The 27346-nt window shown below is 37.1% G+C and overlaps 3 protein-coding genes across 9 annotated transcripts in view; 2 read left to right on the top strand and 1 right to left on the bottom strand.

The window, feature by feature from the left end:
• Positions 1-2931, top strand: part of prrg1 (proline rich Gla (G-carboxyglutamic acid) 1) — a 113019-nt gene extending 110088 nt beyond the window's left edge. For 4 of the 5 annotated variants that reach the window (XM_062027813.1, XM_062027814.1, XM_062027811.1 and 1 more), the window contains exon 4: positions 1-2931. In XM_062027813.1, coding sequence (XP_061883797.1) covers positions 1-435 — 435 coding nt within the window. In that variant the 3' untranslated portion in view covers positions 436-2931. The other variant, XR_009822012.1, reaches the window with a different exon arrangement.
• Positions 885-12619, bottom strand: cpox (coproporphyrinogen oxidase). The gene is made up of 7 exons (XM_062027808.1): positions 11956-12619; positions 11739-11882; positions 7338-7448; positions 7140-7281; positions 5315-5533; positions 5144-5248; positions 885-5090 (listed from the first exon to the last, which is right to left on the bottom strand). Exons 1-7 carry the CDS (start codon positions 12464-12466, stop codon positions 5006-5008), a joined length of 1317 nt encoding a protein of 438 aa, XP_061883792.1. The 5' UTR covers positions 12467-12619; the 3' UTR covers positions 885-5005.
• The window catches only part of ccdc181 (coiled-coil domain containing 181), an 18940-nt gene continuing 4111 nt past the window's right edge, over positions 12518-27346 (top strand). The window contains exons 1-6 of one of the 3 annotated variants that reach the window (XM_062027806.1): positions 12518-12650; positions 13593-13729; positions 18104-18259; positions 18432-19190; positions 21083-21229; positions 22581-22738. In XM_062027806.1, the coding sequence (XP_061883790.1) occupies positions 18155-18259; positions 18432-19190; positions 21083-21229; positions 22581-22738 (1169 nt within the window). In that variant the 5' untranslated portion in view covers positions 12518-12650; positions 13593-13729; positions 18104-18154. Of the gene's footprint in view, positions 12651-13382; positions 13730-17698; positions 18260-18431; positions 19191-21082; positions 21230-22580; positions 22739-27346 lie in introns of those variants that run through there. The other 2 variants (XM_062027805.1, XM_062027807.1) reach the window with 2 other exon arrangements.

Below are 27346 nucleotides of genomic sequence, written 5' to 3' on the forward strand. Positions count from 1 at the left end.
AGGCGTTTCTGGGAGGAGTACGTGCGTGAGAGCAGTCCACCAGGTGGTCTGGAGTCGGTAGTGGGCGGAGTCAACTCTCTCTACCTGATCGTGCCGCTGCTGACGGTGGTGTTCATCATCGCCGCCGTGGCCGTCACCGTGTGGCGCTGTCACTCCCGCAAGCGCTCCCAGCGCAGCCCCGGCCTGGGTCACGCTCACCACGACCACGTCCTGTCCGTGGTCTCCATGGACCACTGGGGGCGGGACTATCACCATGGCGACCACTCAGAACTCAGCATGCACAGCAGCCCCGCCTACCCCGGCTCGGCGGTCACGTCGGGGCGAGGGAGCGACCCCCCGCCGTCCTACGAGGAGGCCGTGGGCCACGCGGACGTCCACGTAGAAACGGAGCCGCCGCCGCAGTACGAGGACATCGTGGTCAACCGAGGGAAGTAGTCATCGTCTCAATAAACTATCTTTGTGGCGGACTCAACCAGGAAGATCATTTGACTGCAGGTCAGTGCCAAGTTGTTCATATCGTCATGGTAACCTTTTACAGCTGGGAATGACAAGACTGTCACAATGTAGATGTGCTCATGTCTCAAGGAAAAACTCACTGGGGTGAGTTTTTCCTTGCCCGTATGTGGGCTCTGTACCGAGGATGTCATTGTGGCTTGTGCAGCCCTTTGAGACACTTGTGATTTAGGGCTATATAAGTAAACGTTGATTGATTGATTTGCCACAACTTTGTAGCTGTCAATCATTGTTACACACCAACAAGTTAACGAGCAGATTTAAGATGCCTGTACAGACAGTCCCATCATAATGTGTCTAAAAGAAAAGGTGAAGGGATGCATGAAACAAGAAGTTGTCTTAGAGATATTGAAGGTAAAAATGAACATTTATTACATGATTAGAATGTTGTAGAATTTAAGTACACATTTGAACAGCACTTACTTCTTGATTTTACTCAAGCTGCTGCACCTCCCATGATACTTCTAAAGGTGGAAAAAGTGCTGCAAGTTATTGAAGCAGCTATAATATAATATAATATAAATGTCCTTGTCATTTCCAGCTGCAAGAGAAGTGTAATGAATGCGTGCGTCAGGATAAAAGTTGTTGTGCAGCAGCAGCAGTTTCAGGTCAATCTTTTGTCTTTTTTTCTAACTTCTCGTCTTCAACTGTGAAAAAGTTCCCACGCCACAGAGGTGACGCAATACTTGCTGTGTGGAAGGACAATGGGACAAAAGGCAATAGGAAGACTTTAAGCATGTGTGTGTGTGTGTTTACTCTTCACTAACGTCACAGCACTTTTACATGGAACTCACACACTTTTGTCTTCTTTTACTTTGAAAGGAGAATTTTGAAGGAATTGACTTGAATGTCATAAAATAGAAAAATACTTTACATTTGCTGAAGAAATTAATTTCATTTAAATTGCTTTTCTGAAAGTGTCACACAAGTAGGAGTGGTGTGTATTTACATATATTAGGGCTGGCATCACTAAGAAAAGACGGCAACATTTAGACACGCGTGTCATTGTTGTCATTTTGAAACGTTTGACTAAAATGCAAGTCATTGATTTGCTTAGAGTAAGAATGAATGCACATTTAGCAACAATCTAGCAAACAAGGAACAGAAAGTAAACAAGTTGACATTCAAACAAGATTATTCACCTTTTCAGATGACATCGTTCCTTGTTTGTACCTAGCAGTCAGCTGTGTGAGAGGAGCAATCATTCATCTCATTCAAAGCCTGACTGGAATTAAAATGCAACATGTAAACACATCCAGAGCAACATGTCATTCACATTATTACATGTGGATGATGTCATTCACATTATTACATGTGGATGATGTCATTCACATTATTACATGTGGATGATGTCATTCACATTATTACATGTGGATGATGTCATTCACATTATTACATGTGGATGATGTCATTCACATTATTACATGTGGATGATGTCATTCACATTAGTACATGTGGATGATGTCATTCACATTATTACATGTGGATGATGTCATTCACATTATTACATGTGGATGATGTCATTCACATTATTTACACTTCTCAAGTTCGGGTGCAAATTGTCCTAAACGTGTTTTGTGACGTCAGCTAAACTTTGGTGGTGGACTAGATTTAATTCTTAGTCTTGGAATGACTTCCCACTAAGTAGGATCTGGAGTGTCATGTGTGACTAAGTAGGGTCTGGAGTGTCATGTGTCACTAAGTAGGGTCTGGAGTGTCATGTGTCACTAAGTAGGGTCTGGAGTGTCATGTGTCACTAAGTAGGGTCTGGAGTGTCATGTGTCACTAAGTAGGGTCTGGAGTGTCATGTGTCACTAAGTAGGGTCTGGAGTGTCATGTGTCACTAAGTAGGGTCTGGAGTGTCATGTGTCACTAAGTAGGGTCTGGAGTGTCATGTGTCACTTAGTGGACTAGATTTAAATATTAGTCTTGGAATGACTTGTCACTAAGTAGGGTCTGGAGTGTCATGTGTCACTAAGTAGGGTCTGGAGTGTCATGTGTCACTAAGTAGGGTCTGGAGTGTCATGTGTCACTAAGTAGGGTCTAATCACACATGTAAACATTACCAGCCCTAATATTTATAAATACATAGTCAGTATATATATATATAAATGTGTACATGCCAGTGAGTACAAGCCATACAAACTGTAGTACTTTTGTGTAAAACATTGCCAACATATTTAACTTCACAACAGCACTGTTTTGTTTTGTGTTTGAGAGTTGACCTTTGAACTTCAACACTCACGACAGGAAGTGGGTTGTTGGCAGCCATTTTTCCACCGGGAACATGTTTGACAATGCCTTAGCCAAGACACAATGTATATATTACACATGCACAGGAAACTTGTAATAATTCCTTATTAATATGCAGCTTGAATGTGTTTGTAATAAAACCTGCTAAATGTCTGATGATGTCATGACTACTTCCTGCAGGGGAAACTGCTGTAAACATCTCATTTCAGGAATTCAAGGTCAAATGTGAAACTAATATGTGATGTAAACTTATTGATCTTTTTCATGATCATGCTTTACAGTTTTTGGAATTAATATTTTCAATGGAAGTCACTTACTAAATGTATGAAATTCTCCATTTTGACGGATAAAATTACATGACATTGCTGCATACAATTACATATTAACTAGGGATGTCTGATAATATCAGACTATTATTATCGGCCGATAAATGCTTTAAAATGTAATATCGGAAATTATCGGTATCGTTTATTTTATTTTAATACTAAATCAACATAAAAAACACTAGATACACTTATAATTAGTGCACCAACTCAAAAAACCTCCCTCCCCCATTCACACTCATTCACACAAAAGGGTTGTTTCTTTCTGTTATTAATATTCTGGTTCCTACATTATATATCAATACAGTCTGCAAGGGATACAGTCCGTAAGCACACATGATTGTGCGTGCTGCTGCTCCACTAATAGTACTAACCTTTAACAGTTAATTTTACTCATTTTCATTCATTACTAGTTTCTATGTAACTGTTTTTATATTGTTTTACTTTCTTTTTTATTCAAGAAAATTTTTAATTTATTTCTTATTTTATAATTTTTTTAAAAAGGACCTTATCTTCACCATACCTGGTTGTCCAAATTTGGCATAATGTGTTAATTCCACGAAAGTATGTATCGGTATTTATTGGTTGATATCGGTAATTAGGAGTTGGACAATATCGGAATATTGGATATCGGCAAAAAGCCATTATCGTACATCCCTAATATTAACTGAACCAATATTGCAACAAATATATTAGCATACATTCTAAACATTATGTTTCATGATTTTAAAGCAAGTTATACATCAAAACTGGGAGCTCAGTTGCCAGAATTATGCCATAAAAAATTTTTTTTTAGTAACCATAAAAACAGTGGTTTCCATTTACAGGATATGTTGTAAAAAAACATTGTAGATTTTATGGTAACTTTTTGGAAACAATGTGTTTTTCCTGTAAAATCTACCGTATTTTTCGGACTATAAGTCGCAGTTTTTTTCATAGTCATACCCAGGGGTGTGACTTATACTCAGGAGTGACTTATGTGTGAAATGATTAACACATTAGCGTAAAATATCAAATAATATTATTGATCTCATTCCCGTAAGAGACTAGACGTATAAGATTTCATGGGATTTAGCGATTAGGAGTGACAGATTGTTTGGTAAACGTATAGCATGTTCTATATGTTATAGTTATTTGAATGACTCTTACCATAATATGTTACATTAACATACCAGGCACCTTCTCAGTTGGTTATTCATGCCTCATATAACGTACACTTATTCAGCCTGTTGTTTACTATTCTTTATATTAAATTACCTTTCAAATGTCTATTCTTGGTGTTGGCTTTTATCAAATACATTTCCCCAAAAAATGCGACTTATACTCCAGTGCGACTTATATATGTTTTTTCCCTTCTTTATTATGCATTTTCGGCCGGTGCGACTTATACTGCGAAAAATACGGTACAATCTAAACATTTTGTTTCATGACTTTAAGGCAAGTTATACATCAAAACTGTGAGCTCAGTTGCCGGAATTATGCCATAAAAACAATAGTTTTTCTTAGTAACCATAAAAACTGGTTTGCATTTACAGGATATGTTGTGAAAAAACATTGTAGATTTTACGGTAACTTGTAAACTGAATGTGTTTTCCCCGTAAAATGAATTTATTTTCTGTGACTGTAAAAACATACATAATAAATAATTGTGTAATGAGGCATTCTACACTTGTAGTTCCAAAGGGAGCAGTGAAATATCTTGTCATGAGCACATTACTTTTACTTTGGCAGCACATTCTAAGGGCGTGTTAGCCTAGCATCCAGGTTACAACAAATGCAGCTCTAAAGGCTTTTATTGAAGAGCCTTTTTCCTACTAGTTGTGCTAGTTAAACATGTCCAGTGTTTGTTGAAGGTAAGGCCGACATTTAACCCGCTCAACGATCCAAAAGGCAAACAAGGTGCTTAGTATTAAAGGTCACACCCACTCCTTGGGGTTTCGCAACACCTCCAGCATGTTGGCCTCTGGGGTGCCAGAGTCGGGCTCGTGCATGTACTCCCACCTGGGGATGAGGTCTGTTACTAAGCAACAAGGGCGCGTCACCTGTGTGCCTACCTGGCGGTGAGGGGCAGCGACATGAGGATGCTCTCGATCCTGGATCCGGGCGTGGCCAAGCCGAACTTGACCCCCCTGTCGTAGACCAGGTTGAACTCCACGTACCTGCGGGTCAGAGCACGGTGAATAGGAGGAGGAGAACATCAATAGCTCACCTGGCAGAGGACTCACCTTCCTCGTCGCACCTGCTGCCAGGCCTTCTCCTGCTCGCTGAAAGGCTGGCTGAGGTGTTTGTGCACGATGGGGAGGAAACACGGCACCACCGTGCCAGCGCAGCTTTTCACAAAGCTGAACGCCGCCTCCTGATTGGGCGCGTCCAGGTCGTCGAAGAAGATGCCGCCGATGCCCCGAGTTTCTCCTCGGTGGCGGATGTAGAAGTACCTGTCGCACCTGCACACACACATCATCTCCTCATTTCAAGTGTCACTCAACTGCAGCAAGCACCAGGCATCTTTATTTGTATTTCCATAGTAATGTTTTTCAGTCATTGCCAGCTACAAATATATACTGCTTTTAAATCAAGAGTTATGTCATCACGTCACACTTGCACTCAGTCATTGCAACTTCTTGTTTGGCCATCAGTAAAAAAATTTACATTTTTTTTCAATTCAATTGATGACTCTTTTTTTTATTTATTATATTTTAATAGTTTTTAATTTATTTATTATATTTTAGTAGTTTTTTTAATTCGTGTTTATATTTGTAAATGTGTTTCAAATATTTACATTTTTGTTTTAAATGTAAGCAAGTCTTTCATTTTGCAAAGTAGTTTTTTTCGTTGGTAAAATTTTCTTTTGTAATTTGTTTCTCTTTTGTAACATTTTTAAGTTGTTAGTTTATTTTTTATAAAAACTAATATGTTTTTAAAATGTGGTTATTCATTTTGTAAACTTGTTTTAATTTTAAGCTATTTAATTTGAAAAATATTTTGGTTAAGTTTTGCTTTTTTTTTTTCTGAGGGATGTTCTGGTCAGGGTTTTATGCCGATACTGATCATCCATGAGAGAGCTACCGATACCAAAACCGATCAGATGTATTTACTGTAAATTGTTCAATGACTTCTATTGACACTGTAAATATCCACACAATATTTAAAGTAGTTCCTCTCATGACATACAATAGTTTGAAGAAAACAAAGTCAACAACTAAACAAAAAATCTATTACTCTTTTAAATCATTTTGCCGTCAGGGCAATATTTTTATCTAATTTTGTAAACATGAACAAAAACGACATGATTGAGAAAATAAAAACATGTACCTGATCACTCTACTGTACTGGTACTACTTTTGGTACTTCTGGGTGAATCCCTGCCCTCACATGTGTTATAAACCATCCTCTCATAACTAATTCATTTCATGTTACTTTACTAAACACTTATTTCTCCTGCTGTATCAATGCATGCCTGCTCCTGGTGTTAGTTTAGCCTCATTCTAATACTTGATAATGACACTTAAGATATCAATAAATGTAGTGTATTCACTTAGGGGAGCGGCTCCACACTGTGTATGGAGACGCATCATTAGCTGCTACTTTTTTGCATGAAAATGATCTGATACTGGGTCACACATGCCTAGTTTTTTCTGTTGCAAATGCACATTAATTTTTTCATTATTATTTTTTTTTTAAATCACGTAATTAATATTTTTTATTACAAAAATGTGTAACAATTATTTTAATCTGGTTAATATTTTTTTCATGTGCTTTACTTTTTTTAAATTTTAAAATACATTTTTTAAAATGTATTTTTAATTTTGTTTTACATTTTTATTTGGTAAATAATTTTTCTTTTTTACATTTTTAAACCTTTTTTTAAATAGAAATTTTAGCAACCATGGTTTTAATAACAATGTATTGTATTTGTATAGCACTCTACATTTGAAGAAGCGTGTCAAAGTGCTAAGATTGTAAGTAACTTTACATGTGATGTTTGAATGAAAGACGAAGTCTTATCAGCGTCACACAGAGAGCAGACGCCCACTTAGGCGTGTTGCTTACCATTTCTTGAAGTCGGGGTAGAAGTGAGGGTGATGTTTGTCGCAGGCTTGCTTCAGGGTGTTGTGGAAGTGGAAGGCGTCGTCTTCATCCAGGTAAATGGGAGTCAGGTCTGTGCCGCCACCAAACCACCATTGTTTGGACCCTGCAACACAGGCGCTTCTAGCTCATTCTCGTCAGCACACCACTTGTCGCTCTCACCGTCTTCCTCTTCGATCTCAAAGTATCGGTAGTTGAAATGCACGGTGGGAATGTGGGGGTTCTTGGGGTGGATGACGGAGCTCACACCCATGGCACAAAATGGCAGCTTGCCTGTGACAAATGACAAAACATTAGGTACACCAAGACAGTTTCTATTCTTCTTGTTTCCATGTGTGCTGCACCCTGGAAGATCTCATAAAGATCCATTTTCATCAATTATTTACTTGTAAGAGTCCTTTTAAAGACAACATTTTAACGAGCATAGTGGCAGTTTCTGCAATCAGAGTTCAATCAAACACAATTGTTTATTTGTTGTGGTCTGACACAAACACACCTGCTCAGACTTAACAAGTAATAAGACCTTCCTGTGTCCCAACTGGGTGTTTGTTTACACTTTTTACTTTCTATTTGCACCACAGGATCACTATCTATTCCATTTGTTTTCTATGTATTATTATCTATTCCTGTCAACCCATACTATGCTATGTTATATCCTATTTTATTTAAAGTATTGTGTACATACCTGGTCTTGTCGTACAATATCAATACACACAGCCATAGATAAGTCATCGAAATCAATAAAAAATGTGTTTGACAAAACGTTGGATCGGAAAGCAGAAGTAAGGAAGCAAGGTTGGTTGCATGAACAAAAACACTCGCTCTCTGGTGACCGAGCAACGCAGGAAGTGATCACTGATCAGTGGTAGTGACGCACTAACAGCCAATCAGGTGACAGTATCAACTATCACGTTTGGTTGATTCTTTGCATGGAGTGAGGAGTGAAAGTCCAAATAAAGAAAATGTGGATAAAAGAGGAAAAGTCACCAGGACAGTTTTTTTTTTTTTTCAAAAGGGACCGTAGTCAGACCAACACCACCTTAGCTCACCCTTTAGAGCACAGCTGTAACTTCCTGCCACTAAAGCTGCAGAAAATAGTTATTCTCAGGTTTCTCTATGTTTACATTTTCTTACACTTTATCAAGCATTTCTTACATACTCCTTATTTTAAAAGCTTATAGTTAAATGTTTAATGTGATTTTGCTATTTTCTTTACATTGTTGGAGTGTTTTCATGCTTGTGTTGACATTTCCTTTCTGCCTTTATAGTTGAGGGATTATTATTTAAACTATGGAATTCTCTTTAAAATGAGATAAAAGATTGTAGAAATATATTCCAATTGAAAAAAATATATAAAGACAGAACAATAAGATCATATGGACAGCCATAAGTGTTTACATTTTGCTTTATATTTATTATTTTACTTATTTTTTGTCTGGTTTTGTATTTGTTTTGTATCATCCAGTGAGGTATATATTAGTTTTTATTCTGTTTGTACTTCATGAAGTTTTTGCACTTGTGGTTTTTTTGTGTGTGTTTTTTGCTTGTTTTCATTATATTTGGATGTATTTGTTTGGTTTGTATGCTTGTGAATCTGGGCTATCCATTAACTACTTATGTTGAAGGGGGCAGGAAATATAAGATTTTATTCATCCTGTTCCTTCTCAAGCATAGGTTTGTAAATATGTGTTTAGTTGTTACAGTTTAATTGTCTATTGATCAAAAATGCACATCGATGAAGGAGATGAATAAAAAATGAATGAATGAATTAATTATAATCACATGAAGTTACATTTCCAATAAAATGTTTTTCCACTGGTCATATTTTTGATAAGTCATAAAAAATAAATAATGATCGATAGACAGGATATAAAACAGTTATATCGTGATACAGTTTCCTAGGACCTCGGCTGCTATAAATATGCTGCCATCTCAACACACATTGCAGTCCTGTGGGAAACACTGCAGGACAAATCTGCATCCTTCTCCTTTTGGCCAACATGCTTCAATTTGGCAGCCTCGTCCATGACCACACCCCCTCTGTTGTGATTGGTCAGGACTAAAAGACACATCCTCATTATAGAGGAATTGCATTTATTTTTAGAATTTACCCATTATCCACAATCCTTATGTAAGACAAGAACACTTGTTTTCCGTTTTTTAATGCATTCTAACTCGTAAAATATGGCAAGTAAGAGGTGGCTAACAGTGCAGCTAATGGAAGTACACTATTGCGCCAATAAAGCCCTCTAAAAGGACGTCAAAAAACCGCCAACAATTCTCCATGTACATGTCGTGACCTGAGTATAGTGTTAGCGATATTGTTATTACAAGTGCTGACGCAGACAGACTAACTTGCTTATGCTGCTATATTGACATATAGAGCTGCTGCATCGCCTCTGAGTTGGTGAAAGCTAATTGTAGATTATAAATCATGACTCTCACCTGGATAGTATAATGTTGTGGACATAAACCGAGAAGTTGGTCAACTTTGACATCCAACTTAGACCCGGCGAAAAAGACACGAAAAGTAAAGATCGCAGTACTTTTTTTTAACCCTGCGCGAGGTTGATGATTAATTCCTCATCTAAACGGGAAGATATAAACATCCCATCAGTCTTTATCCCAGTGAAAGCATACATTGTACAGTAAGTGATTGTTTTATTATGTTCATAGTTTGTACATCTTGTTTAGCACACAGCTTCTAAACCTTGTAGATCATCCTCCGTATATTCAGGATCACAAATACAAGTTTTTGGATCATCATTTGTCCCAAAGTAGTCTTGGTTGTCTCTCATCAAGTCTGCCATGATTAGTAGTGTTGTTGTTGAAGGAAATAGTTGCATCTGTGAAATTTGTATTCTTAAAATTAGCAAAATACATAAATATTACATGTTATGAATATTACTACACTACGTATGTATACTTACAGCATTAAAGTTAAGTTAAAGTGCCGATGATTGTCACACACACACACTAGGTGTGGTGAAATTTGTCCTCTGCATTTGACCCATCCCCTTGTTCCACCCCCTGGGAGGTGAGGGGAGCAGTGAGCAGCAGCAGTGGCCGCACCCGGGAATAATTTTTGGTGATTTAACCCCCAATTCCAACCCTTGATGCTGAGTTCCAAGCAGGGAGGTAATGGCTGCCATTTTTTTAGTCTTTGGTATGACTCGGCCGGGGTTTGAACTCACAACCTACCGATCTCAGGGCGGACACTCTAACCACTAGGCCACTGAGTGGCATGTAAATAAGAGCATGTACCGTAATTTTTGGACTATAAGTCACTCCGGAGTATAAATCGCACCGGCCGAAAATGCATAATAAAGAAGGAAAAAAACATATATAAGTCGCACTGGAGTATAAGTCGCATTTTTTGGGGAAATGTATTTGATAAAAGCCAACACCAAGAATAAACATTTGAAAGGCAATTTAAAATAAATAAAGAATAGTGAACAACAGGCTGAATAAGTGTACGTTATATGAGGCATAAATAACCAACTGAGAAGGTGCCTGGTATGTTAACGTAACATATTATGGTAAGAGTCATTCAAATAATTATAACATATAGAACATGCTATACGTTTACCAAACAATCTGTCACTCCTAATCGCTAAATCCCATGAAATCTTATACGTCTAGTCTCTTACATCACTGGTTCTCAAATGGGGGTACGCGTACCCCTTGGGGTACTTGAAGGTATGCCAAGGGGTACGTGAGATTTTTTTTAAATGTCTGTCAAAAAGAACTGTGAAAAGAAATGCAACAATGCAATATTCAGTGTTGACAGCTAGATTTTTTCTTGACATGTGCCATAAATATTGATGTTAAAGATTTATTTTTTTGTGAAGAAATGTTTAGAATTAAGTTCATGAATCCAGATGGATCTCTGTTACAATCCCCAAGTTGATGATTACTTCTATGTGTAGAAATCTTTATTTATAATTGAATCACTTGTTTATTTTTCAACAAGTTTTTAGTTATTTTTATATCTTTTTTTCCAAATAGTTCAAGAAAGACCACAACAAATGAGCAATATTTTGCACTGTTATACAATTGAATAAATCAGAAACTGATAACACTGTATTTTACTTCTTTATCTCTTTTTTTCAACCAAAAATGCTTTGCTCTGATTAGGGGGTACTTGAATTAAAAAAATGTTCACAGGGGGTACATCACTGAAAAAAGGTTGAGAACCATTGTCTTACGTGAATGAGCTAAATAATATTATTTTATATTTTACAGTAATGTGTTAATCATTTCACACATAAGTCGCTCCTGAGTATAAGTCACATTTACAAACTATGAAAAAAACTGCGACTTATAGTCCGAAAAATACGGTATATAAAACATTGATGGATGTCTTCTTAAAGCACCTTATAGGCGGGATAGAGCGACTCCCATTACCTCCATTCTTAGCTGACTTTTGCTATTGTTTATTTACGAGTTAGAATGCGTAAAAAGGAAAAACAAATGTGTTCTTGTTTTGCATAACGATTGTGAATGATAAGCAAAATTCCAAAAAATGCTGTTCCCCTTTAAGGTGTGAATGTAAATAGTTACCATCTTTCCCTTTGAGGACCTTCCCTCTGCTCCTCATCTGCCGGGCAGCTTCTTCCGTCAAGTGTCCAAACACCACAGAAACGTTGACTCCAGCCTTCTCAAAGACTTCTCCATCCTGCATCACACAACTGATCCCACCTCCACCTGCAACAACACCACCACCACGTCCTCCACTCAATAACAGCAGTGAAGATAATACAGATGACGTCATGTATACCTTCTTTCCTTTCCCAGCGGTCCACTTGGAAGGTCCCACCGTCCACTTCTTGCAAGGCTTTGCAGAAGTCGGCCTGTGTCTCCATGATGAGCATCTCCATCCTGGTGCACATGTCGTCTTTTCTCCCCTGCAACACGGCGACGTCGGTGACCGGCGGAGACATGAATCCCCGGCACCTGGTCAAGATGTCCCCCTCTTGGCCCGTCTCCTCCGCGGCTTTCGGTACCAAAGTGGCCATGTCAGCCTGCCGGAAGTGGCGGCGGTTGTTGGCCAACAAGCCCGCTATGGCCGCGGTGACCACAGCGGCGCCGCTCAGCGCCAACGCTCCCCTCCTGCTCCCACCCGCGGCGGCCCCGTGGGACATACACCGAGCCCCGGTAGTCCTGGTCCCCGGTAGTGAACATGGCGACTGTCTGGCGACTCTTGAAAGGCACTTGACATTTGGACTGAAACCTCGCCTCGACGTCGCTTGCGCTGTACTTTTGACACAACAAAATGCCATAGAGGCCATTTTTAACTGTTTTATATATAAATATATATATATATATACACCCACTAGTCTGGCGGCTTGTTGCTCCTAAAAGAGCGCGAACAAACTAGCCAAACATTATCTGAACAGAACTTGCTGATAGCAGCCGTGGAGTGCATTTCCGCGTGTGTGCCTAAGGCATGCCGGGTAATGTAGTTCTTTCTAGGTGAGTGAACAAAGGGATATAACGGGCAGAAAACTACAAGTCCCAACATTGTTAACAAATACAAGCGTTGCGTTTGTTAGTAATCGTGGTGTGACTACATTACCCAGAAGGCTCAGGGAGGAAGACGGGAAGCGGCAAACTAGTGTTAGCAGAGTAGAGGCGTTCATGTGCTGCTGAAAGCTTTTCCAGTCGCCTTCAAATTAAAAACAGCGTTCACACGTCATTTTCACTAACCACCGTGTTAAAAATGTTATAAAAGCAAAACCAGAGATGCTCGACTATTATAACTCATAACAAACTCGCGTGGTCAGATAGTAAATGCGGTTCACGGCCAAGAAACTGTACGTCAGTGGAATGTTGGGAAATGTAGTCTTTTTTATATAAATGGTCATAGAAGTGGCTGATGGAAAACTACAAATCCCTCAATGCCTTTCACACTGCGTCTGGTACTCGTTTTCCCACGACGAGCCGTGTTAAAAAAAAGGTTTAAAAAAACAAAATTCGAGACGATTGACTATATTAATTCATGATACTGGCATTTGTGCTATTGTTTTAAATAATCGTTTTAATACTATTGACCTACCATGAATTGATTCACGTGCACCCCGACTTAAACAAGTTGAAAAACTTATTCGGCTGTTACCATTTAGTGGTCTATTGAGAAGAATATGTACTGTACTGTGCAATCTACTAATAAAACTTTCAATCATTCAATCAAACCTTTTACACGGTGATATAAGCTCATGATTTTTATGAACCCCATTAACGGTTCTAATGGGGCTAACTCGCAATATTACAATCAATGTCCTTATTTGTTTTTCCTATCTATTTTCTTGTTTCGAGTTCACCGTGGAGAGCCTAATGCTTCTGCCGCGCATGCGCGGTTGTAAATGTTGTCAGTCTCTATGGCGACGGCACTGTTAATTCTGTCCCGTTTTGCAGACAGCCAGAGATTATGTGCACAGGTGTCTCTCCTCAGCCTGGCAGGCTCAGTGTGGAAGTGTCACACTTGATGGTGGAAAACTACGCCTTTGCATGTTTCCTTTGCGCCTCCACAAGGATACCAAGAGGAGCTAGCGGTGAGTTTAAAAACATTGAATTGAATGTATTTTTATTCTGCATTATGCCATCCTGTGACCCACAGTTGAACTTTTAATGATGGTTCATCTTGTTACTTTTAAATTAAATCATCTACATTACAGTCTGGATGTTAACACATGCATTGAAACGGTCTGTGTCACAGTAAAAATAGATAAGTAAAATAAATAAAGCTATATACAGTATATATATGTACAGTAAATATAAATATATATGTATATATACATTTTTTTGTACATACATATATATATATATATATATATATATATATATATATATATATATATATATATATATATATATATATATATATATATATATATATATATATATATATATATATATATACACATATATGCATATCTATATTGCAATAAGACAGGACAGATAGGGGAAAATGTGAAATGTTATTTCCCAAAAAGAAGAGAAAACATGATCAAAAACATAAAACCATGTATTAAATTAACTTTAAATCATTTGATTAACATGTTATCTATTTTATTACATTGTTATTGTTTCTATACAGTTAAATGTAGCATTATATTAAATCATTTATTTAATTTAATGCATTGGTGGTAATACAAAAACATTTACTAGGTGATAAAAATGCTTTAAAAATGTTTGTCATTAAAACATTGTTATAATCAAACAACTACTTTGAATTCTAAATTTAAATTTTGTGATTAACAAGTTGAGCAACTTAGTTTATTTCTTATGTATTCAATGTACTTCCTTGATATCATAGGTTTGTATTTTTTGTAATTTTAATTGTATACTATTATATTCAATATATTGATCAAATACAATAAAATAAAACCTTTTAAAAATGATCTATCTAAATAAAATTATGGTAAGTAATGTAGTTTGTTTAATGAACTTTATCGATACTATTTGAATAATTTTTTGTCTTTTTAAACTGTAATTTATTCACTTAATCTGTTTAATTTAATACATTAAACATTTTACAAAATGATCTAGCTGAATAACGTGATGTTAAGTAATCTAATTTGTTTGAAAAATATTTAATGTACTTATAGATAATATTTGGATAATTTTTTGTCCTTTTAAACAGTACTTAATTCAATTAATCTATTTAATTTAATACATTAAATATTTTACAAAATGATCTAGCTGAATAACATGATGTTAAGTAATCTAGTTTGTTTGAAATATGTTTAATGTACTTTATTGATATTTGATTTTTTTTTCTTTTTAAACTGTACTTTATTCAATGAATCTATTTAATACATTTAACATTTTACAAAATGATCTAGCTGAATAAAATTATAAATTATCTAGTTTGTTTCAAATATATTTAATGTACTTTATTGATAACATATTTATGATATTAGTATTTTATTAATTTCATTGATCTTATTAAATGCAATGGACGTTGAGTGGGTCTAGCATAATATTGTGAAACTCCAGTCCATAGTGGATCTAACATAATAGTGAGAGTCCAGTCCATAGTGGATCTAACATAATAGTGTGAGAGTCCAGTCCATAGTGGATCTAACATAATAGTGAGAGTTAGTCCATAGTGGATCTAACTTAATAGTGAGAGTCCAGTCCATAGTGGATCTAACATAATAGTGAGAGTTAGTCCATAGTGGATCTAACTTAATAGTGAGAGTCCAGTCCATAGTGGATCTAACATAATAGTGAGAGTCCAGTCCATAGTGGATCTAACATAATAGTGTGAGAGTCCAGTCCATAGTGGATCTAACATAGTAGTGTGAGTCCAGTCCATAGTGGATCTAACATAATAGTGAGAGTCCAGTCCATAGTGGATCCAACATAATAGTGAGAGTCCAGTCCATAGTGGATCTAACATAGTAGTGTGAGTCCAGTCCATAGTGGATCTAACATAATAGTGAGAGTCCAGTCCATAGTGGGTCTAACATAATATTGTGAGAGTCCAGTCCATAGTGGATCTAACATAATATTGAGAGTTAGTCCATAGTGGATCTAACTTAATAGTGAGAGTCCAGTCCATAGTGGATCTAACATAATAGTGAGAGTCCAGTCCATAGTGGATCTAACATAGTAGTGTGAGAGTCCAGTCCATAGTGGATCTAACATAGTAGTGTGAGTCCAGTCCATAGTGGATCTAACATAGTAGTGTGAGTCCAGTCCATAGTGGATCTAACATACTAGTGTGAGAGTCCAGTCCATAGTGGATCTAACATAGTAGTGTGAGAGTCCAGTCCATAGTGGATCTAACATAGTAGTGTGAGAGTCCAGTCCATAGTGGATCTAACATAGTAGTGTGAGAGTCCAGTCCATAGTGGATCTAACATAGTAGTGTGAGTCCAGTCCATAGTGGATCTAACATAGTAGTGTGAGTCCAGTCCATAGTGGATCTAACATAATAGTGAGAGTCCAGTCCATAGTGGATCTAACATAATAGTGAGAGTCCAGTCCATAGTGGATCTAACATAGTAGTGTGAGTCCAGTCCATAGTGGATCTAACATAATAGTGAGAGTCCAGTCCATAGTGGATCTAACATAATAGTGAGAGTCCAGTCCATAGTGGATCTAACTTAATAGTGAGAGTCCAGTCCGTAGTGGATCTAACATAATAGTGAGAGTCCAGTCCATAGTGGATCTAACACAATAATGTGAGTCCAGTCCATAGTGGATCTAACATAATATTGTGAAAGTCCAGTCCATAGTGGATCTAACATAATAGTGAGAGTCCAGTCCATAGTGGATCTAACATAACAGTGAGAGTCCAGTCCATAGTGGATCTAACATAATAGTGTGAGAGTCCAGTCCATAGTGGATCTAACATAATAGTGTGAGTCCAGTCCATAGTGGATCTAACATAATAGTGAGAGTCCAGTCCATAGTGGGTCTAACATAATATTGTGAGAGTCCAGTCCATAGTGGATCTAACATAATAGTGTGAGAGTCCAGTCCATAGTGGATCTAACATAATAGTGAGAGTCCAGTCCATAGTGGATCTAACATAATAATGGGAGTCCAGTCCATAGTGGATCTAACATAATACTGTGAAAGTCCAGTCCATAGTGGATCTAACATAATAGTGAGAGTCCAGTCCATTGTGGATCTAACATAACAGTGAGAGTCCAGTCCATAGTGGATCTAACATAATAGTGTGAGAGTCCAGTCCATAGTGGATCTAACATAATAGTGAGAGTCCAGTCCATAGTGGCTCTAACATAATAGTGAGAGTCCAGTTCATTGTGGATCTAACATAACAGTGAGAGTCCAGTCCATAGTGGATCTAACAAAATAGTGTGAGAGTCCAGTCCATAGTGGATCTAACATAATAGTGAGAGTCCAGTCCATAGTGGATCTAACATAATATTGTGAGAGTCCAGTCCATAGTGGATCTAACATAATAGTGAGAGTCCAGTCCATAGTGGATCTAACATAATATTGTGAGAGTCCAGTCCATAGTGGATCTAACATAATAGTGAGAGTCCAGTCCATAGTGGATCTAACATAATAGTGAGAGTCCAGTCCATAGTGGATCTAACATAATATTGTGAGAGTCCAGTCCATAGTGGATCTAACATAATAGTGAGAGTCCAGTCCATAGTGGATCTAACATAATAGTGAGAGTCCAGTCCATTGTGGATCTAACATAATAATGTGAGAGTCCAGTCCATAGTGGATCTAACATAATAGTGTGAGTCCAGTCCATAGTGGATCTAACATAATAGTGAGAGTCCAGTCCATTGTGGATCTAACATAATATTGTGAGAGTCCAGTCCATAGTGGATCTAACATAATAGTGAGAGTTAGTCCATAGTGGATCTAACATAATAGTGAGAGTCCAGTCCATAGTGGATCTAACATAATAGTGAGAGTCCAGTCCATTGTGGATCTAACATAATATTGTGAGAGTCCAGTCCATAGTGGATCTAACATAATAGTGAGAGTTAGTCCATAGTGGATCTAACATAATAGTGAGAGTCCAGTCCATAGTGGATCTAACATAATAGTGAGAGTCCAGTCCATAGTGGATCTAACATAATAGTGAGAGTCCAGTCCATACAAAGTGATCTATCTGATTTAAATTATGTTAAGTAATCCAGTTAGTTTAAAATATATTTATTTTACTTTATTGATAATATATTGATGGTATTATTATTATTTTGGAATATATTAATTAATCAAATGTAATACATTATTACAAAGTGTTCTAGCTGATTTCAATTATGTGAAGTGGTCCAGTGTGTTTATTGTACTCCATGATATATTGAAATTATTATAATATGTCTTTTTAAAATGTATTCTTATATTTACTGATGTATTTCATTTGTATTGAACACATTGCTGCTAAAATAAAATATTTCACCGATTGATCTTGCTAATGCAAAAAGAAGAAAAGAGCCCAGTACGAAGCACAGTGAGGGTGTGACATGTCCCGCTAGATGATGAGTGACGCGGTTCACACCAAGACCCAGGAGGAGTACGAGGAGGACTTTGAGAAGGATCTGGACTGGCTGATCAGCGAGGAAAGTCGGAGTGAGGAGCAGGTAAGAGACTTTCACTCTACACTGCTGTGAAATATTCATGCGACACATGTTGCTAAGCATTGTGGGAAATACAATACAGGAAGACACACATAAAACACTGCCTATAGCCACAGTTTGACACTGGGACAGATAGTTTCTAGTATCTTATGGAAACACATATTTCACCTATCAGGGTCTGGACCATGAGGACTTTGAGGCGGACATGGACAAGGAGCTGGCAGAGGAGGAGGAGGAGGAGAAGAAGAAACCAGGAGAAGAGGAGGAGGATGAAGACAGGTGGCCCTCACCTATGGAACCTCTGGACTATGACTCGGACAGAGACAGTCCTGCCAAGTCCTCACCTTTGGGTGTGGAGGCTCAGACCGAGGAGGAGAAGAAGTACATCCAGGAGAAGATCCAGCGAGCCAATCGGGAGCTGAAGGACCAGGAGGCTCCGGACTTGAGTCGGAGGCGGAGGCTGCAGTTCAAGGAGACACTGGTGACCTTGGAGGTGCCTCCGTCGCAGTTTGTGAACGGACGTGAGATGGAGGTGTCAGGGAAGCTCTCGGAGCTCAGACTGGAGGAAGAAGCCAAGGAGGGACGTGTCCTGGTGGAGAAGGACGGCAGGTTTGATCTGGTCAGCCTCACAGAGGTGGAACATCACGTCATCCTCCCGCCTATCGTGCACAACGGGAGCAGCTCCTCACCTCAATCCCCCGCCGGCTCTTCTTCTCCCTTCCGCAAAGTCGACAACACGCCGCGGGCCCCCAGACCTCCAAAGGGCCGACCCAGCTCCGCCGGCCACGGCCAGAGAGGCGGCCCCGCCAGAGGCGGCGGACGTCGGGTGCAGTCGGCCAGCGGGTCGCCCTGCCAGGCCACCTTCAAGCTGTCTGCCCAGCAGAAGGAGCTGCTGCTCAAAGTCCAGGAGAGGAAGGAGAGGCTGGCCAGAGAGGTGAGAAGAACTTTATCATCCCACGCACACCATTCCACTTCTACAAGCTTGACATTTTTTGACTGTCCAAACATTGTCACATCACCAGGAATTTCACATTGTTTGGTAAATGTTTTCCCATATCAAATGATAGGACCATTTTTCCTATCAGATGTAAACATTCCACCATGCAACAGAGATGTGCTCATTTAGCAGGTATATATTTTGGTACGCCCTGCGATGAGGTAGATAATGGATGGATGGATGGATATTTTGGTACTTGACACATGCTAACTGTTTGCCGTCAAATGTTGCTGATATACACCTCAGTCATATGATACTTGACCCATGCTAACTGTTAGCATGCTAACATTTTTAGCTAATTTTGATGGCGCTGGTATACACCCTTGTCATGTATTGGTACTTGAAACATGCTAACTGTTAGCATGCTAAAATTTTTAGCAAATTTGATGGTACTGTATACACCTCAGACTCATATTTTGGTACTTGATGCATGCTAACTGTTAGCATGCTCCTATATTAAACTAATTTTGATTGTCCCGTATACACCTCAGACTCGTATTTTGGTACTTGATGCATGCTAACTGGTGTTTGATGCATGCTAACTGTTGACACTTTAGCATAACTAGCTACATTTTTTGACATATACACCGCAGACTCATATTTTCATACTTGATGCATGCTAGCGGTTAGCATGCAAACATTTTTATGTAATTTTGCTGGCATATACTCCAACCTCTTATTTTGTTACTATACCCCAACCTCTTATTTTGTTACTTGACTTGTTAGCATGCTAGCATTTCTAATACATTCTGCTGGTGTACTCCCTCATATATTTCGGTACTTAAAACATGCTGTTGGCATGCTAAAACATTTTAGCTAATTTTGATGGCGCTGGTATACACCCTTGTCATCTTGAAACATGCTAACTGTTAGCATGCTAACATTTTTAGCTAATTTTGATGGTACTGTATACACCTTAGACTCAGATTTTGGTACTTGATGCATGCTAACTGTTAGCATGCTACTATTTTAAACTAATTTTGTTGGTGCCGTATACACCTCAGACTCATATTTTGGTACTTGATGCATGCTAACTGTTAGCATGCTACTATTTTAAAAAGTGTTGATCGTGCCGTATACACCTTAGACTCATATTTTGGTACTTGATGCATGCTAACTGTTAGTACACATTCTAGCATTATTAGCTACTTTTTTTTTTTACTTGATGCATTCTAACTGTTAGCATGCTACTATTTTAATTTTGATGGTGCCGTATACACCTTAAAACTCCTATTTTGGTGTTTGATGCATGCTAACTGTTGACACTTTAGCATTAGTAGCTACATTTTTTGACATATACACCGCAGACTCATATTTTCGTACTTGATGCATGCTAGCGGGTAGCATGCAAACATTTTTATGTAATTTTGCAGGTATATACCCCAACCTCATATTTTGTTGCTTGACTTGTTAGCATGCTAACGTTAGCACGCACGCTAGCATTTTCCTCTAATTTTGATGGTACTGTATAAACCTTAAACTTATATTTTGGTACTTGATGCATGCTAACTGTTAGCATGGTACTATTTCAAGTTAATTTTGATGGTGCCGTATACACCATAGACTCAGATTTTGGTATTTGATGCATGCTAACTGTTAACACACATTTTACTTACATTACATTTTACTTTTTTTTACATATACTGCAGACTCATATTTTGGCACTTGATGCATGCTAACTGGTAGCAGACATTCTCGCAGAATTAGCTACTTTTTTTTTACACATATCTGAGAAGACACATATTCAAAACGTGTATGAATAATGTCAGGCAAGAAGGTTCCTACATTGAAGGCCATTTGAGATGAAGGGTTTTTAATGAAATATTTAGGCCGAGCAGAAGAGGATGGAGGAAGAGGAGCAGAAGAGGCGGGAGAACGAGCTGGCTTTCAAGGCCTGGCTCCTGAGGAAGCGAGAGCAGCTTCAGCAAGAGAGGAGAATCCACAGAGCCCAGGAGATGGAGAGGATGACATCTAAGGTATGACCACACTAAACCTGCACACCAACATCATTATTGTTGTTGTTTGCTGCCTGCTCTGCGCTCCGTGGAAGTTTTGCACATGAAAAGTCTTGTCCATCTTAAAAAAAGAACATCTGTGAACTGTCAATAGCGCTTATTTTCCATTGGTAAAAGAGACAACAAGAGATTATCATCACACTTCAACATCTCTAACATGCTACCTCTTTGAAAATATGTTCCTAACCCGGGATAAATAACTATATAAATACATGTCAATGCTTGCATACTACATTACCCAGAAGGCTTAGCGCCGTAGACAGATATTATATTGGCCCACACAGCAGATTGTCTGACACTTTATAGTGGCCCACACAGCAGATTGTCTGACACTTTATAGTGGCCCACACAGCAGATTGTCTGACACTTTATATTGGCCCACACAGCAGATTGTCTGACACTTTATAGTGGACCACACAGCAGATTGTCTGACACTTTATATTGGCCCACACAGCAGATTGTCTGACACTTTATAGTGGCCCACACAGCAGATTGTCTGACACTTTATATTGGCCCACACAGCAGATTGTCTGGCACTTTATATTGGCCCACACAGCAGATTATCTGACACTTTATATTGGCCCACACAGCAGATTGTCTGACACTTTATATTGGCCCACACAGCAGATTGTCTGACACTTTATATTGGCCCACACAGCAGATTATCTGACACTTTATATTGGCCCACACAGCAGATTGTCTGACACTTTATATTGGCCCACACAGCAGATTGTCTGACACTTTATATTGGCCCACACAGCAGATTGTCTGACACTTTATATTGGCCCACACAGCAGATTGTCTGACACTTTATATTGGCCCACACAGCAGATTGTCTGACACTTTATATTGGCCCACACAGCAGATTGTCTGACACTTTATATTGGCCCACACAGCAGATTGTCTGACACTTTACATTGACCCAAACAGCAGATTGTCTGACACTTTATATTGGCCCACACAGCAGATTGTCTGACACTTTATATTGGCCCACACAGCAGATTGTCTGACACTTTATACTAGCCCACACAGCAGATTGTCTGACACTTTATATTGGCCCACACAGCAGATTGTCTGACACTTTATATTGGCCCACACAGCAGATTGTCTGACACTTTATATTGGCCCACACAGCAGATTGTCTGACACTTTATATTGGCCCACACAGCAGAATTTCTGACACTTTATATTGGCCCACACAGCAGATTGTCTGACACTTTATATTGGCCCACACAGCAGAATTTCTGATACTTTATAGTGTCCCAGATTGTCTGAGACTTTATAGTGGCCTGGCTGTGTGTTGTTGCTGCAGAGGGAGTCCAGTGAGCCAGAGGAGGCATTCAAGGTGTGGCTGCAGAGGAAAGAGGAGCAGCAGCAGAGAGAGAAGCAGCTGCTACAGTTCAGGAGGTTGGAGGAGGACAGCAGCTACCTTCTACGCACTCGTGAGGAGTGTGAACGTGCCTTCAAACTGTGAGCCCACTTCCATTCATACATGACACACGTCTCACACTCAAGCCCCGGGGCCCAGATATGGCTCACCAGATCATTTAACGCGGCCCACCAAATCATTTAATGTGGCTCACCAGTTTATTTAAGTTGTCTCTCCAATCAGAAAGTAGCCTGCCAAATAATTGAACATGGCCTTCTAAATCATTTAACTTGGCGTGCCAAAACATTAAATTAGACCTCCAAATCATTTGGAAAGCTATCCAAATCATTAATGTGGCCTGCTAAATCATTAAATTGGCCTTCTAAATCAGCTAATGCAGACAACCAAATTATGACCAAATCATTTAAAGTGACCCACCAAATCATTAACGTGGCCCTCTAAATCATCTTGTGTGGCCTGAAAAATCATTAAATAGCCCTCCAAATCATTTAAAGTCGCCTGCTAAATCATTAAAGTGGCCCATTACAACATGTATTGCGGCCAGACAAATTATTAGTGTCCCCCCAAACCATTTTATATAGCCCTCCAAATCATTTGAGACCCACCAAATAATTTCATGTGGCCTGCTACATCATTTAACATAGACCTCCAAATCATTTAATGAGACCCACCAAATAATTTAATGTGGCCTGCTACATCTAACATACTGTAGACCTCCAAATCATTTAATGAGACCCACCAAATAATTTCATGTGGCCTGCTACATCATTTAACATAGACCTCCAAATCATTTAATGAGACCCACCAAATAATTTAATGTGGCCTGCTACATCTAACATACTGTAGACCTCCAAATCATTTAATGAGACCCACCAAATAATTTCATGTGGCCTGCTACATCATTTAACATAGACCTCCAAATCATTTAATGAGACCCACCAAAAAATTTCATGTGGCCTGCTACACCTAACATACTGTAGACCTCCAAATCATTTAATGAGACCCACCAAATAATTTCATGTGGCCTGCTACATCATTTAACATAGCCCTCCAAATCATTAAATGAGACCCACCAAATAATTTCATGTGGCCAGCAAAAGGCTGGAAATAATATTATTGTTCACAGTTACAATCGGCCCTCAGAGGGCAGCCCTAACTGTGATGTGGCCCTCACTAAAAATGATCTACACCATTTCTACAATCATACTTGTACCAATACTAAATAATTCTTGCATCTATATGAAATAATACTTGCATCTATACTAAATCATCTATACTAAATCATAATTGTACTTATACGAAATAATACTAAATACTTGCATCTATATGAAATAATATTTGTACCTATATGAAATAATACTACACTAAATAATACTAAATAATGCTTGCATCTATACTAAATAATACTTGCACGGTTGCACCTTTACTAAATACTTGTCCCTATACTAAATAATACTAGCACCAATACTAAATAAATAAATAATTGATCATACTAAATAATACTTGTACCTATACTAAATAATACGTGCACCTATACTAAATAATACTTGTACCTATACTAAATACTACTTGTACCTATACTAAATAATACATGCACTTGTACTAAATAATACTTGTACCTATACTAAATAATACATGCACCTATACTAAATAATACGTGCACCTAAACTAAATACGTGCACCTATACTAAATAATACTTGTACCTATACTAAATACTACTTGTACCTATACTAAATAATACATGCACCTATACTAAATACTTGTACCTACACTAAATAATACTTGCACCAATACTAAGTAATACTTGTACGTATACTAAATAATACTAAATATGTGCACCTGTACTAAATAATACTTGTACAGATACTAAATAATACTTGTACCTATACTAAATAACACTTATACCTATACTAAATACTACTTGTACCTATACTAAATAATACATGCACCTGTACTAAATAATACTTGCACCTATACTAAATAATACATGCACCTATACTGAATAATACATGCACCTATACTAAATAATACATGCACCTATACTGAATAATACATGCACCTATACTAAATAATACATGCACCTATACTAAATAATACATGCACCTATACTGAATAATACATGCACCTATACTAAATAATACATGCACCTATACTGAATAATACATGCACCTATACTAAATAATACATGCACCTATACTAAATAATACATGCACCTATACTGAATAATACATGCACCTATACTAAATAATACATGCACCTATACTAAATAATACATGCACCTATACTAAATAATACATGCACCTATACTGAATAATACATGCACCTATACTAAATAATACATGCACCTATACTAAATAATACATGCACCTATACTGAATAATACATGCACCTATACTAAATAATATGCGCACCTATACTAAATAATACGTGCACCTATACTAAATAATACTTGTACCTATACTAAATACTACTTGTACCTATACTAAAAAGTACATGCACCTATACTAAATACTTGTACCTATACTAAATAATACTTGCACCAATACTAAATAATACTTGTACCTATACTAAATAATACTAAATACGTGCACCTGTACTAAATAATACTTGTACAGATACTAAATAATACTTGTACCTATACTGAATAATACATGCACCTATACTAAATATGTGCACCTATACTAAATAATATGTGCACCTATACTAAATAATACATGCACCTATACTGAATAATACATGCACCTATACTAAATAATATGTGCACCTATACTAAATAATACGTGCACCTATACTAAATAATACTTGTACCTATACTAAATACTACTTGTACCTATACTAAAAAGTACATGCACCTATACTAAATACTTGTACCTATACTAAATAATACTTACACCAATACTAAATAATACTTGTACCTATACTAAATAATACTAAATACATGCACCTATACTAAATAATACTTGTACCTATACTAAATAATACATGCACCTATACTAAATAATACATGCACCTATACTGAATAATACATGCACCTATACTAAATAATACATGCACCTATACTAAATAATACTTGTACCTATACTGAATAATACATGCACCTATACTAAATAATACATGCACCTATACTAAATAATACATGCACCTATACTAAATAATACATGCACCTATACTAAATAATACATGCACCTATACTAAATAATACATGCACCTATACTAAATAATACTTGTACCTATACTAAATAATACATGCACCTATACTAAATAATACATGCACCTATACTAAATAATACATGCACCTATACTGAATAATACATGCACCTATACTAAATAATACTTGTACCTATACTAAATACTACTTGTACCTATACTAAAAAGTACATGCACCTATACTAAATACTTGTACCTATACTAAATAATACTTGCACCAATACTAAATAATACTTGTACCTATACTAAATAATACTAAATACATGCACCTATACTAAATAATACTTGTACCTATACTAAATAATACATGCACCTATACTAAATAATACATGCACCTATACTAAATAATATGTGCACCTATACTAAATAATACGTGCACCTATACTAAATAATACTTGTACCTATACTAAATACTACTTGTACCTATACTAAAAAGTACATGCACCTATACTAAATACTTGTACCTATACTAAATAATACTTGCACCAATACTAAATAATACTTGTACCTATACTAAATAATACTAAATACATGCACCTATACTAAATAATACTTGTACCTATACTAAATAATACATGCACCTATACTAAATAATACATGCACCTATACTAAATAATACATGCACCTATACTGAATAATACATGCACCTATACTAAATAATACTTGTACCTATACTAAATACTACTTGTACCTATACTAAAAAGTACATGCACCTATACTAAATACTTGTACCTATACTAAATAATACTTGCACCAATACTAAATAATACTTGTACCTATACTAAATAATACTAAATACATGCACCTATACTAAATAATACTTGTACCTATACTAAATAATACATGCACCTATACTAAATAATACATGCACCTATACTAAATAATATGTGCACCTATACTAAATAATACGTGCACCTATACTAAATAATACTTGTACCTATACTAAATACTACTTGTACCTATACTAAAAAGTACATGCACCTATACTAAATACTTGTACCTATACTAAATAATACTTGCACAAATACTAAATAATACTTGTACCTATACTAAATAATACTAAATACATGCACCTATACTAAATAATACATGCACCTATACTAAATAATACTTGTACCTATACTGAATAATACATGCACCTATACTAAATAATACATGCACCTATACTAAATAATACATGCACCTATACTAAATAATACATGCACCTATACTAAATAATACATGCACCTATACTAAATAATACATGCACCTATACTAAATAATACATGCACCTATACTGAATAATACATGCACCTATACTAAATAATACATGCACCTATACTAAATAATACTTGTACCTATACTAAATACTACTTGTACCAATACTAAATAATTCTTGCATCTATACTAAATCATACTTGTACTTATACAAAATAATACTAAATACTTGCATCTATATGAAATAATATTTGTACCTATATGAAATAATACTAATCTAAAT

The sequence above is a fragment of the Entelurus aequoreus genome, linkage group LG19 (assembly GCF_033978785.1).
Source record: "Entelurus aequoreus isolate RoL-2023_Sb linkage group LG19, RoL_Eaeq_v1.1, whole genome shotgun sequence".
NCBI lineage: Eukaryota > Metazoa > Chordata > Actinopteri > Syngnathiformes > Syngnathidae > Entelurus > Entelurus aequoreus.

Bases quoted from the DNA above. Each gene is read 5' to 3' on its own strand.
- cpox (XM_062027808.1), bottom strand. From the start codon at position 12,466: ATGGCCTCTATGGCATTTTGTTGTGTCAAAAGTACAGCGCAAGCGACG. The intron at 7,282-7,337 runs GTGAGAGCGACA...CCTGTGTTGCAG, and splicing joins TGAGATCGAAGAGGAAGACG to GGTCCAAACAATGGTGGTTT. The intron at 5,249-5,314 runs GTGAGTCCTCTG...TCTGACCCGCAG, and splicing joins CAGCAGGTGCGACGAGGAAG to GTACGTGGAGTTCAACCTGG.